The sequence below is a fragment of the Nomascus leucogenys genome, chromosome 7b (assembly GCF_006542625.1).
Source record: "Nomascus leucogenys isolate Asia chromosome 7b, Asia_NLE_v1, whole genome shotgun sequence".
Taxonomy (NCBI): Eukaryota; Metazoa; Chordata; class Mammalia; order Primates; family Hylobatidae; genus Nomascus; species Nomascus leucogenys.
This window is the reverse complement of record NC_044387.1, coordinates 23,150,776-23,164,022: the sequence shown is the minus strand read 5'-3', so window position 1 is coordinate 23,164,022 and position 13,247 is coordinate 23,150,776. Positions and strand designations below refer to the sequence as shown.

General features: G+C 37.3%; 1 protein-coding gene across 1 annotated transcript in view; it reads left to right on the top strand.

Annotated features, from left to right (window-relative positions):
- The window catches only part of PCDH10 (protocadherin 10), a 58,878-nt gene extending 46,895 nt beyond the window's left edge, over positions 1-11,983 (top strand). The window contains exon 5 of the mRNA XM_030815700.1: positions 11,451-11,983. Within this exon, the coding sequence (XP_030671560.1) occupies positions 11,451-11,521 (71 nt within the window). The 3' untranslated portion in view covers positions 11,522-11,983. The remainder of the gene's footprint in view (positions 1-11,450) is intronic.
- The last annotated feature ends 1,264 nt before the right edge of the window (positions 11,984-13,247 follow it).

The window sequence follows — 13,247 nt, the reverse complement described above, 5'->3', positions numbered from 1 at the left end:
AAAAGTATAGAATCCAGTCTACAAACAAAAGAAATTCTTTTCTCAAAATTTCAACCTGCCACAGAATTGTGTCTAAGCAGTGCAAATTTCAAAACCTCAAGATGAAAGTGGACTTGCCATTGGTATCCACTCATCAGCTCAGTTCATATTTGCCTCTCCATTTATCAGTGGTATGGAGTACAGGAAATAAAACACATCTGGCTGGGTTCGCTTTCTTCCTCCACTTCCTTTTACAACTCTCAAATAGTCCTCTATCTCTACTATTAAAAAATGCATGTGTATGTTTGCACTAGGACATATTTATCTGACCCCAGTGTCCTTTCTGAATATGTATTTCCATACAAATAAATGCTTGTTGGAAATACTGCATATTTGACAGAATCATTTTGTTTGCATATGATTTTCATAAAAATGAATTTGGGCAGTATTTGGTATCTGCTCAATAGAATTGAATTTTAAAAGTTGCTCTAATAGTAGACTTCTTGAAGTTGTCATTACTTAGCTTGACAGGCTCTGTTACCTAGAGGTGTCCTTTGGGTGTTCAGAATATAACTAAAATCTCCTTTTTACTTATTTTTCCTTTTGAATCAATTAAAAGTTTTATCTCCTTGTTATGAAAACTAGGTTTTAAATTTCCCAGTTAAGGTAGTTCAAATTAATCTGTAACTTAACTGGTATTTCTAAGGGAGTATTCATATTTGTGAAGCGAATTTATTGATCCATAATGACAATATTGTGTAGATGAAGATATTTTTGTTTTGGTTTGCTTCTTTATTTTTCATAGAAAACATCTGATGATCATTGGACAACTCCTCAACCAATCTGTCTGAAAGATAGGAACATTTAGATAACATTGCAATCACCTAATCTGAAACACAATCCCCATCTCCATTTTCTCCCTATCATTGTGAATAACTCTTCTTTCGATCATGAAAAAAGGAAGAAAAGAAATGTTGGCATGGTGAATTGTGTAAGCCCACAACTCTCAATGTTATTTCAAAAATGTGAGAATTCTTTTATTCTCAGTTGTGTTTCCTAATTAATAATAGAGTGAATAGCCAATTTCAAACTTCTCTGGCAAAGTATTCCTCTCAAAATTGTGTGTGTGTGTGTGTGTGTGTATGTGTGTGAGATTGGGAAATGTAATAACAGGCTCATATGAAAGAATATATGAACATAAAAGATTATATTATAGGTAAAACATCTGCCTTTTGTTCCCCTCTAATATTAGTCTTTAAAGTATCAAAATGCCTGGTTGGAAAGCAATAGTATTTGATCATCAACAAGCTGGCATGGGCTTTTCAACACCATGCAATCAATGATTTATTTTAACATTGTGTGAAAACTACCCTTATTTATGACAGGGCTACAAAGACTACAAAAAAACAACACAATGGTTGCAACAGATTATACCAAACAAAACTGAATTAAAGACAGAGAGAATGAAGATGTGTGTGAGTTACATTTTAACATACATAAGTTAAAACAAGGAAAAAAGTAATGAAAACAAATGATAAGTAATTCTAGTTTTAACCTGACAAAGAATGAAATAAAGTGGTACAATACCCCTTAAGCAACATTAAGAGGCATATTAAATTTTATTTTAAAATGTGGTAATATCAAACCACCTCATTGAATGCCTCCATAGATGCTTACGTTGCTTCCATTGTCTCATTGACAATGATGTATGGCCTCACATGACAGTGTTTGCAAATATTACTCCGTTTAAAGGTGTCTTCCTAATTCTAAGATGATGTACTTATAACTTTAGAAACCAGAATAGGGGGAAATTGGTGACACCACTAACATCATGCAAAAATATGTAATACTGGCATAGCTTTTTATCAAGCTATATGATAAGGCTACAGCACTGTGGTTATTGGTTATAGATGCTGCTGCTGAGGTGGGAAGCAAGCTTCTAGCTGCAAATCTGTTATTTGGAGTGAAAAGGATATATTAGGTGATTTTTTTTTAGTTTAAGATGTATTTCTGTGTGTGTGAGAAAGCATTTTTTAACACTCTATAGAAGTGTCTATCCCAGTCCTAGATATAATAACAATAAAAGATAAAAATAAATGCTACAAATAACTAAGAATTGCCTAATTTAGATTTAGCAAGATAACTTGCCTGGCTGGCAGCTCACACTTGTAATTAATCCCAGCACTTTAGGAGGACGAGGTGGACGGATTGCTTGAGCTCAGGTGTTGGAGACCAGCCTGGGTGACATGGAGAGGCCCTGTCCCTACAAAAAAAATTTTAAAAAAATTTAGCCAGGAGTAGTGGCCCACACCTGTAGTCCCAGATACTTGAAAGGCTGAAGTGGGAGGATCACTTGCGCTGGAGAGGTGGCAGTTGCAGTGAGCTGAGATTGTGTCACTGCACTCCAGCCTGGGTGACAGAGTGAAACCCTGTCTCAAAAAAAGAAAAAATAATTAATTAATTAATTAGCAAGATAACTTGCAACAATGGAAAAGAGAAAAAGAGGGCCGGGCGCGGTGGCTCACGCTTGTAATCCTAGCACTTTGGGAGGCCGGGGCGGGCGGATCACGAGGTCAGCAGATTCGCATCACGGTGAAACCTCGTCTCTACTAAAAATACAAACAAAAATTAGCCGGGCGTGGTGGCGGGCGCCTGTAGTCCCAGCTATTCGGAGAGGCTGAGGCAGGAGAATGGCGGGAACCCGGGAGGCGGAGCTTGCAGTGAGCCGAGATCGCGCCACTGCACTCCAGCCTGGGAGACAGAGCAAGACTCCGTCTCGGGAAAAAAAAAAAAAAAAAAAAAAGAAAGAGACATTGGGGTAAGAAGAGACTACTGTGAATCTCTAGGTAAGGAACAAATGAACACAATTGACTTAGAATGGACTGGTAAAAATGGAGGGGAGAGGATACACTTGAGGGGCATTTCAGGGGACAAATAGGATGTACTTCCTCACTACCTTAATGGTCAGTCAGCTGATGAAGGTGAGAGAGAAATGATGATGATGGATGTTTTCTTCTTTGCCGGAGAGGACCATGCTGCCATTAAACAAGTTAATGTGAAGGAAAAAAACTCTGCAGAAAGGTATCTTATTTGTAGAAAGTCTTTCTAATTTTCTCTATCATTTAATTTTACTATGCTTGCTGCCCATGTGGGGCCTGAACTGCATTATGTTTAAACAACTCCATGGTTGTTTTTAATTATTATTATTATTATTATTATTATTATTATTATTATTGAGACGGAGTCTTGCTCTGTCACCCAGGCTGGAGTGCAGTGGCCTGATCTCGGCTCACTGCAAGCTCTGCCTCCTGGGTTCACGCCATTCTGCTGCCTCAGCCTCCGGAGCTGCTGGGACTACAGGCACACACCGCCACGCCCGGCTAATTTTTTTGTATTTTTATTAGAGACGGGGTTTCACCGTGTTAGCCAGGATGGTCTTGATCTCCTGACCTCGTGATCCACCCACCTCGGCCTCCCAAAGTGCTGGGATTACAGGCATGAGCCACCGCGCCCGGCCTTTTATTTTTATTCTAATATAAAATGGTACTATCCATGCTACATTCTACTTTATTCTCTGTATAATAACTGATGGTTATTAATATTATTTAAATTATATCTCTGAAGTCAAACTTTCTCATTAATAATGTTTAGAAATAATTTTATAAATATATCATATGTAAATTATAATTAGTTTTAAAGTTTTTTTGTATGTATAACTTTGGCTAGTATATGTACCAAAATTAGGCTTGACCCATGTAAAAAGGACACAGGTTAAGTCAAACCTTCTGGCATTTCTTTTTCTTTTTTTTTTTTTTGTAACACACACCCATAACAATAAGTAATAAAGATAATGTTAATAAAACATTTAAAAGATGTAACAATTGTAAAAGACATTTAAAAATCTTTCCTATGCATCTGAGTGCAACTAATGTTTTCAACAAATATTTTTGAAGAAGTCTTAACACCTTCAAGTTGTTAAGTCTATATTCATCAACTATCTTCTAACCTCTACTAGCAATTAAGCTTATTTTCTATTTTTTAAGCGGGTCCCACAGGATAATAGAATTTTAATGCAGAACAGGGCCTTAAAAAGATTTTGGTCTGAATCCCACCTATGAAGAAAATGACACAAATATAAGGCAACTCATGGAAGAACCTAACAATAAACTTAACAACCCACCCTAATCCTTTCTCTTGACTCTGAACTCTCCACCTGTGCCAAGCTATGTTTCCATTCTCTGTGTCCTATTTTAAAATTGAAATCTTGGGAGTAATTATATTTGAAAATATACAAATAAATTATAGCATCTAGAACCTCACTTTATATTTGAAAATTTCCAGTTCTTGCTGTGTTCACCCATAACGATGATTCTCTCGTATAAGGCACTGTTAAATTTGGCCTAAGAAACTAAAGACAGTTCTTACTGTTCTTTTATGGATTTATATTAAAATGAAATGTAGGCATTTTTATTCCTCTTAATGATATGTTATATTGGTAATGAACAAGCACAATTACAGCCAAATATGAGCACGTCTCCCAGAGAAATCACATTGAACAAACTGCTGCATCACCAAGAGTAAATCTGACTAACCTGATTTTAAAAAATCATCATCATTTCACCTAATAATTCCACCCCAGTTAGCTCAACTTACTTTAACTAATTTAGTGAAACATTGAAAGAAAAATAGGAAGGCATGTAAAGGGTAGTTTAATCACCTACTATTCACTCCATTGAAGGAGGTATTCCCACCATAGGATTATGGGGATGGAGACACGCACACCTAACAGTGTATAGACGGATGAGAATGACAGAAATTTGTTAGTCAAATATTCTCACAGCCTGGGGGAAGGCCCTGCACAACAAAAAAGGCCACGTTGGGGTTGCACTCAGGGACAGAGCAAACAACCTCCCACTAGAGGATGTAATTGAATTGTTTGAGTAAATCTGTGGGGCTGGGCCTGGAATTGAAACCTCACTACTTATGGATAAAAAGGAATTGTGCCGGGCAAGGTGGCTCACACCTGTAATCCCAGCACTTTGGGAGGCCGAGGTGGGCAGATCACCTGAGGTCGGAAGTTCGAGACCAGCCTGACCAACATAGAGAAACCCCATCTCTACAGAAAATACAAAATTAGCCAGGCATGGTGGCTCATGCCTGTAATCCCAGCTACTCTGGAGGCTGAGGCAGGAGAATTGCTTGAACCTGGGAGGCAGAGGTTACAGTGAGCCAAGATCATGCCATTGCACTCCAGCCTGGGCAACAAGAGTGAAACTCCATCTCAAAAAAAAAAAAAAAAGGAATTGGGCTTGGGGATCCCTAATAAAGACAATTCTTTTGCTAGGGGAATCTTATCTTTGGGAGCAGAGTGAAAGAAGGCTTAGGGCATTTGAGGCTCTCTTGGTTATACAAGCTATCAAGGCAGCACATAATATTGGGCCTTAATTTTAGACCCCCATTAGCTCCTTGAAGCCTTGGCATCAGTTTATATCTTTGTGATAAGTAGATTGCTATGCAGTGGAAGAAACTCCCTAGGATGTGAAGTAGGCATTTGACCGGGGTGAAGAGGGCTATGCATGAAGTAATCTTCAAAAACATAAACTTTAGTGGTATCCCTTTTATGGCCAATAAAGAAAAGTGAGGGACCTGTGTGGATTTATTGCAGAGAATACAGATGTGGATTTAAACTAATCCATACCTATGGCAATAGCAGGGTTTCTATTTGCCAGTTAGTAGCTTAAATAGGAATTCTTTGAGGATGGCATTATGCCTCTTACTTAAACTGGCGGCTCAAGGTCTTTAGGGTACATGGAAGTTGCACTGAGTACCTTATTCAAGAGCCCAACATTGTCTATTTTAAGAAGTAAAGTAAATGCCTTAGTCACTATCAATAATGTTTGCAACTTTAAAGGAATAAGAGGTATTCTGGTGAGGCCTTGTATTGTGGCCCTAGTACATATAGTGATATCTGTTGCCTTGATTTTTATATTGTGTCTCTGTGGGGCAAGAGATTCTCAGGAATCTTTACCTCCAAGGGGTCAACTCTTAGACAACAGATTGAGAGATTATGAAAATGTACAGAAGAAGCCATTTCCTGTCCTGGACTTTTGGCACAAAACTGACTGCGTTATGTTTGGCCAGTTATGCTGACCCTTTCATCCTGTTGTTTATCAGGGACATCCTGACTAATGGATGAAAAGCAGTAAAGTTCCATTGAGCTCCATCATGTATAATGGTGGTAGTTGATCCATAAAGTATGTCAACATGTTCCCTCAGTTGTTCCCAGGTTGTCAAGAGTTCCACAAGTGAGTTGATCTCTTCTAGCACTGAGGCATCAGAGAAGGGGCTGAGGAGAGGTGAGGCCACTCGCTCTTTCAGGGGGAGGATATTAGAGGATCCAGTTTGGTGCCAGTCTGTTGAAGGAAGTCCTAGGTAGCTATGCAGAGCTTATGGAATGCTGATTTCATGACCCAAGGCATAATGGCCAGCTTGATATGGAGGATCAGAAGCTCAATGTCTATGAGAGTTCTGTATTTCCAGAAAAGCCCAGTATGTGGCCAAAAATTGCCACTCTAAAGATGTATGGTGTAGGGCCAAGGAGAAGTCCACTGTCAGCTTATGGCCATGGTATAGAGATAGTATAGAGATTACAGGATCAATGAGAAGTGGTCCAATTTTATACCTTTATTTCAATTTTGTTCTCTCCCCTTGTATTCAAGATTCCTTCCTTCTTTTTCTTTCTTTTTTAATTGTTTTTCCCCTCTGTACTCTGCTCATAGTTATAAACTTTTTACTTTAGAAAGCCTCCAATAATTATCATAAAGGTTAGGGGCCTTTTCCAAGGAAGTGGTTGCATCATAGGATTTAAGAGCCCCAGACAAGTTGGGTTTTAAATAACACCTATGCTATGCCAGAGGGGTGTCATGGGTATTTTACCCTATCAAGCTGAGAATCGTAATCTTTGTTGCAACAGAGAAACAGACAACATTTTGGCACAATGGAAGAGTTCTGGGGTCATGACCCAGAGGTCATTCTCAAAACCATTGTCTACTATAGGCATGCAGCCTTCCTCTTTTTTTAATCTCTCTGGTCTCTCTGTACAAATTTCCTCAGAATATTTTGAATTTCTAAACACGTAAAGTTTAATAGTCACAGCTTTCAGTCCGTTTCCTGATCACTCTTGGTTCAGACCTTCTGTGTGGTTGAGGGTAAAAATGTTGGCAGCCTAGCAGTCCACCTGTAGACAGCGATCTCGTTCCTCAGGGAATACCACTCAGTCTCCTCAGTGCTGGAGTCCGCATCTAGTAAGGTCATTTTGACTGTGAGGCAGGCATGGCAATGAAGTACTTTTGCATGCTGGTAAACAGCAACACTAAGAAAAGCCTAAGTATTTTGGGTAGTGTTTTTCATCGGGAGAGCAGTTGCATTACTGCTCCACTGTTTTAAGAGGGGCTGGCAAGAAATGCTCCTAAACTCTCTCTCATTATTTTTCCATCAGTGCCTTGACCATGGGCTGCCATGGATGTTTACCTTTATACCCCTGAGAATCAGGAGGATGCATGGGATGCATTGAGGGAAACAGTTACACAGAAAATGGGCAAGGGGCTACCCTTGCCTGAAAGGAGGCTCTTGTAAGGCAACCTGGGAGCCATGCTTAATTCTTTCTAGGGTATCAGTCTCCTCCCTTTCTACAAACCTGACAATGTGTCATCCCATATTCCTCCTGGGGGTGTACAGTCACAGTTAACATCCACATGGCTGTCCCAAGCAGCTAGTGAAGGTCACTATGTTAGATGCTGTAAGCAGAGAGCTCTAGCTTACCCTTGATAGGTAGGACTCAAGCACCAGCCTACCTTTAAGGTGCTGTGTTGTCACTACTTTTATGGGCAGGAGACTCAGTGGCACTTTCCAAAAACAGACCAAACCCAATCATCAGTCATGCCCATGTATAGTCAATTAACAAGAATTCTTCTTTTGGAGAAAAACAAGAGCTTCCTAGAAAGGGAAGAGAGGGAACAAAGTGGTGCTGGAACCAATTAGTGGTTTGTTCCCATTTGGCCTTCCTAGTATCATGAAATCACATAGTTATCCAAAAGCAGTGAATTAAAGTTGACCAGGTGTCCTTGGTCATGGTTGTGCCATCCTTTAAGAGGTTATTTTACTTGCCTCCTATTCACTCTATTGGTGAGGGAGGGATTCCTGCCCTGGGATTATTGGGATGGAGAATCTCCAACTGGACACTGGACAAATGGCATCTACAGCAATTTATTAGTCACATCTTCTCACAGCCTGGGAGAGGAGAACACTGCATTCTGCACAGGACCACTTGGAGGTTGCACTTGGAAACAAAGGGAACAACGAGGGACTGTGGGAGAAAAGCTTTGTGTTTCAAGAAGTGCACCCTGGTTCCAAGGGCATGATGTGATTAGCTTATTTGAACAATTCCTTGTGTTAGCAGGGAACTGAAACCCACTACCAGAAAACCCAGGATAAGCAGGGCCTGTGCATGGTCTCTTTGATAAGGAGAATGGTTTGGTTAGGAGACCTCATCTTCTGGAGCAGAGTGGGAAGGGAACTTGAAGTTAGGCTTTTTGAGGCCTTCCTAGTGATGCCAACACATAAAAATGGGCCTTAATTTTAGGCCTCAGACACTAAGGGTGAACAGTATCTAGTATGAAAAAGACCAAAACTCTATGTGAACACTTGAAGAATTTAGGTCTTGGTCAGGCTTGACTCATGTCAAATTTTTCTGTTGTTAAGCTTTGATTCTTTGAAAGGGTTTACATATCATCTTCTAAAGTAAGTGGACCATTTTTGTAAATAAACTTTTCATGAACACAGGATCCCCCAGCTCCTTTGTAAACTTGTGAGAGAATCTCTTTGTGATTAAGGTCTGAAATTTGGTATTGTGTAACTTGACGGTCCATTTTCATCCATGTTGCAGACACTTTGTAAGCTCTTTCAATCTTCAAACCCAAGCCTTTCAACTTTTGGAAATTTTCTCAAATTATTACTCTCATCATTTCTTCCCTTATTTTTCTACATCTTTTTGGCTCCTTCGTTATTTGGATGCTGAACCTCCTCTACTTGTCTGTCAATTTTCATTACTTTTTCTTCTCTATATTTTAAAAATATACTTTCTAGGGTATTTTGTTGTGTATCTCTATTACTATTATTACTTTTTCTTGAATTCTAAGAGTTCTTCTTGTTTTCGGAATGTTCCTCTTTTAAAGTATTTTTAACCCTTTGCGTATGCAATGCTTTATTTTATCCAATATATTGATGACAATTTATTTTTCATTTTATTTTTTCCAAATAGTGTCTCCTAGAATTATGTTAGAGACTTTTCATAATGTCTTATGATACTTGGCTGTCAGCTCATAATTAAGAATGTAGGTACTCTAAAATGCTGAAGATAAATTCTGTCCCTATGTGGAGGGCTTGTTGAGTATGTTTGTCTGTAGGGTAATCTGGGTGACATTTAATTGGGGAACTCCTAGTCAATATGTTTAGACATATTTTTCTTCTTAGTCTTGTTAGATAACCAAAAGAAATATTTTCAGTTCTTCTGCCTGGAGGTGTAAGCCTGGGTACTTGAATTCTGAAAACTAATTGGGAAAAAAAAATCTAGAAGACCCAAGATCCAAACTTCTTGGTATGATGATTGCACATTAAACTGTGCCTGCTATTTCGTAATGTAGGAGCTCTCTGTTTCAACCTCCTTAGAGAATAATAAATCTCCTGTCTCTTAACCAGAGGGAATAGTTGATCACCTACATGTGCACAGTTGATGAGGACATCTGGGAGGTCTAACTGCTTCTTAATAACATTTTTCGTCCTTTTTATTAGGCTTATTTTTACGCCTACTTCAGAACTAATTTGTGCTGTCAATTACTGAGCCTTGGGAATTTTTTGTGGGATAAACCAGGTTTCTTCTTTACACTCTTAGCTTCCAGCTAAGGTTTTGAAACTTTTGCAGTTACTATGTCAATTATAACTTTTTATCTACTTCCAAACATTCAGAATGTTGTCATAGTTATTTCCTCAATCGTTTGTCTTTTATTTGTCATTGTAGCTTTTTCAGTAAATTTTTTTTTCACATTCATAAAGTTTTAGGAGGAAGAAAGGTTAGTGCATTAATTGACCTCTCCCCTCTCTGTAACTGGGAGCTTGAAAATAAACTACGGACATGAAAAGAAAAGTCTTATAAGCATAATGCAGAATGTCATGAGGAAATTTGATCTTACATTGTTGAGAATTTGAATGTGGGATTCTCTTTAGTATATTTTTTATTGCTGTTGTTAGGACTATATAGAAAAGCACTGACATGTTTGAAATTGAATCACATTTTGGAGTTGATAGTTAAAATTTAAAATATTAATAATTCATTTATTTTATTACATATCAATAAACAAAATAATAAAATAGTAATTCATTTTTCCATATGCCACTATTATAATAACTTATTTTTACTTTTTTTGTAATATCATTATCTTGAAATCTAAGGTAATTTTAAATCAATAATATTAAAACCAAAGGGGTAATATGCATTGTTATATTTGTTATAGATTAGAATAGTGATTATTTATTCAATTGTTTCTAAGGTTATTATATTATATTACAATATAAAACTCAATGTCACTTTTTGGTCGTTGCATTGGTTTATTTACCATATTACTCTATTTTGAATAGTGGCCTGAAATTAGTGTCCAAATAGTATCAGACAACTAGCAAGCTTCAATACTTGAGGTCAATTTAATTACACTGTGCATGACAGAAACTAGGCCATTTGGGCATTGCTTTTGCCACCAGCAATTGACACCTGAGTGTTAATGAGCTGATAATTAAGAGCTGGCACATACAGACACATTTTACTGTTTGGGACTAGGATAACCATATGCTGCATAACTTCTCTGCTAAGTACTTTTTTAGCTCCAGAATTTACACAATTATATTTGTGAGTTGTTTTTTTTTCAAATCTCAATTTTTCATGTTTAAAAAAAGATAAAAATTGTTACTTAAAAAATGTAAGTAACCATACTCATCAATTACAAGTTATGAAACTTTCTAAAACTAGCAAGATTATATTTGGAGAACAATATATTTGGGAAAAAAGACTGCAGAATTTGTGTAGTAGAATTACTTTTAGTTTAAAACCACATTGACAGAACTTGCATTTTGAAATGTCTTTTGTAATATAAAAAAGTACCTAAAGCAATTTAACATGACTGTGTTTATGTAGGGTTGACAGCCTCTGTGATGGCCCATAATGATTTTCACATCCTAACATTGACAGCCTTGAGTAATACTTCTCCCCTGAATGTAGGTGGGATATAGTAAACCACCTCTAAAAAATCAATGTGATAAAAGTGAAGTGATTTCACACTTGACGTTAGGGTATCAAAATGCTATTGTTTCCATTTTGAGGAACTTCTTATATACTGTCTCATTATTTTCTGGATTCCTTGCAGAGCTATTGTGGAGGCAGCTACGTGGAGAGACCCATGTGGCACAAGGTCAAGGGCTGTCAACAACAACATGAGTGAGCTTGGAAACAGACTCCCAAGTTGAGCATTCAGATGAGACCACAGCCCCTGCTGACAATTTGACTGCAACCTCTGAGAGTCCTTAGCCAGATGCATCCAGCTAAGCTGCACTAAAATTTTTGAACCACACAGATTGTGAGATAATAAATATTTGTGGTTTTATGTTGCTATGTTTTGGGGTATATTGCCATGCAGCAATAAATAGTTAATACACTATGTAGGTGAGAATCCTATTGTCTGATACAGTAATATGAAGTATTGATTTTTCTGGTGTGATGTGGCCATTTTCAAAACCAATATGTATAATGTACACACCCTGTTGCTTTACCTTCCTCTTCAATTTTCAATTCTTGCTTACTCCTCTTTCCCTGACCTTGCACACAAAAAATCATCCCCACCATTTTTGGGATTGATCTATTGGCTTAAAAAAAATAAAGCTGCCCTCATCAAATGAAAAATGTATTAACTTTAGTGAATTTTAGTTGTGGGAATTACTTCTAATTTTCTTCTTTGAAAAAGTTTGCTTTTCCATAGAATCCTCTGTAGGACATATAGCCTTTTATATGCAGATTGGTATAATTATGCTTTGAAATAGCTCTGAATTCCCTGTAGCTTAAACGGAGAACATGAAAGGCCAAATCTTATGTCGAACTGAAGGATATAAAAGTGCACATACATCAATCCAAAATGAGATATAGAAATGAACGGCTCTTCACACAGTGATGTCAGTTTTTGACAGATTATTGAAGGGTCTTTATAACTGCAGAGATTGCCATGGGTGGCATGAAAACTCTGCCTGGGTATAGCCTTATCAGCTTGTATTTTGTATTTCTTCAATACTGAAAGGTGAGTAGATGTTAAGTGAAACAAGAGAAATACTCTGACAAAAGCGTTAACTGTCTTCCCAAAAATGACAGCTGGTTTCAAATGGCAAAACACAGTGCGATCTAGTGATAGAATCATCTACCCAGTCTGTCACTCTAGAGATGGCAGCCTAGATGAGGTGCTTATATTTTAAGAAGTCGATAGAAAACCAACATGGCAATCTTCAACAGACAAAGGCCTATTCTGCACAGGAGGGGCAATCATTCAGCCAGTGACAGACACATCAAGAGTATTTAAAGCACCCACATTCTTTCTTACCAACAGCAGGAAGATTAAAAGAAATGGGTTTTTGTATGTTCACAACTTGAAATCAATACTATGCTTATTTAAAAACAGATTATAAAGAAACTCAACTTTATATTGGAAAAGTATGTACTGTTAACTTTTAATATCCCATAATTATCATACCTATTTTGAATTAAGTAAAAATATATCTTAGAATTTTTCTCTTGCATCAGCTATTCATAGAGAATCCATTTTTTTTTCTTCTTACAGTGTATATCCTCTCTTGAAATTACATCCAAACAAAGGAATTGAATATCCACATTATCTGGGCTTGTTAGTAAAAAAAAAATATTTTTTAAATTTAAGACAAAAACCCCTTAATTCTGGTGTTTCTAGAATGTGCAGATATTAAGTAGGTACAATTGAAATCAGTATAAGAGGAGGGCAAAAATTTTTTGAACAAAGCATACACTTTGAAACTAATGCTGATTCAAAGGGAATTGTGTATGTGAGTAATACAATACTTAGATATTCATTCTAAGCCAGGAAATTCTACCATGTTTTGCACTTTGCAAACTTTACCACTTATAATCTGTAAAGCATGGATTGGAA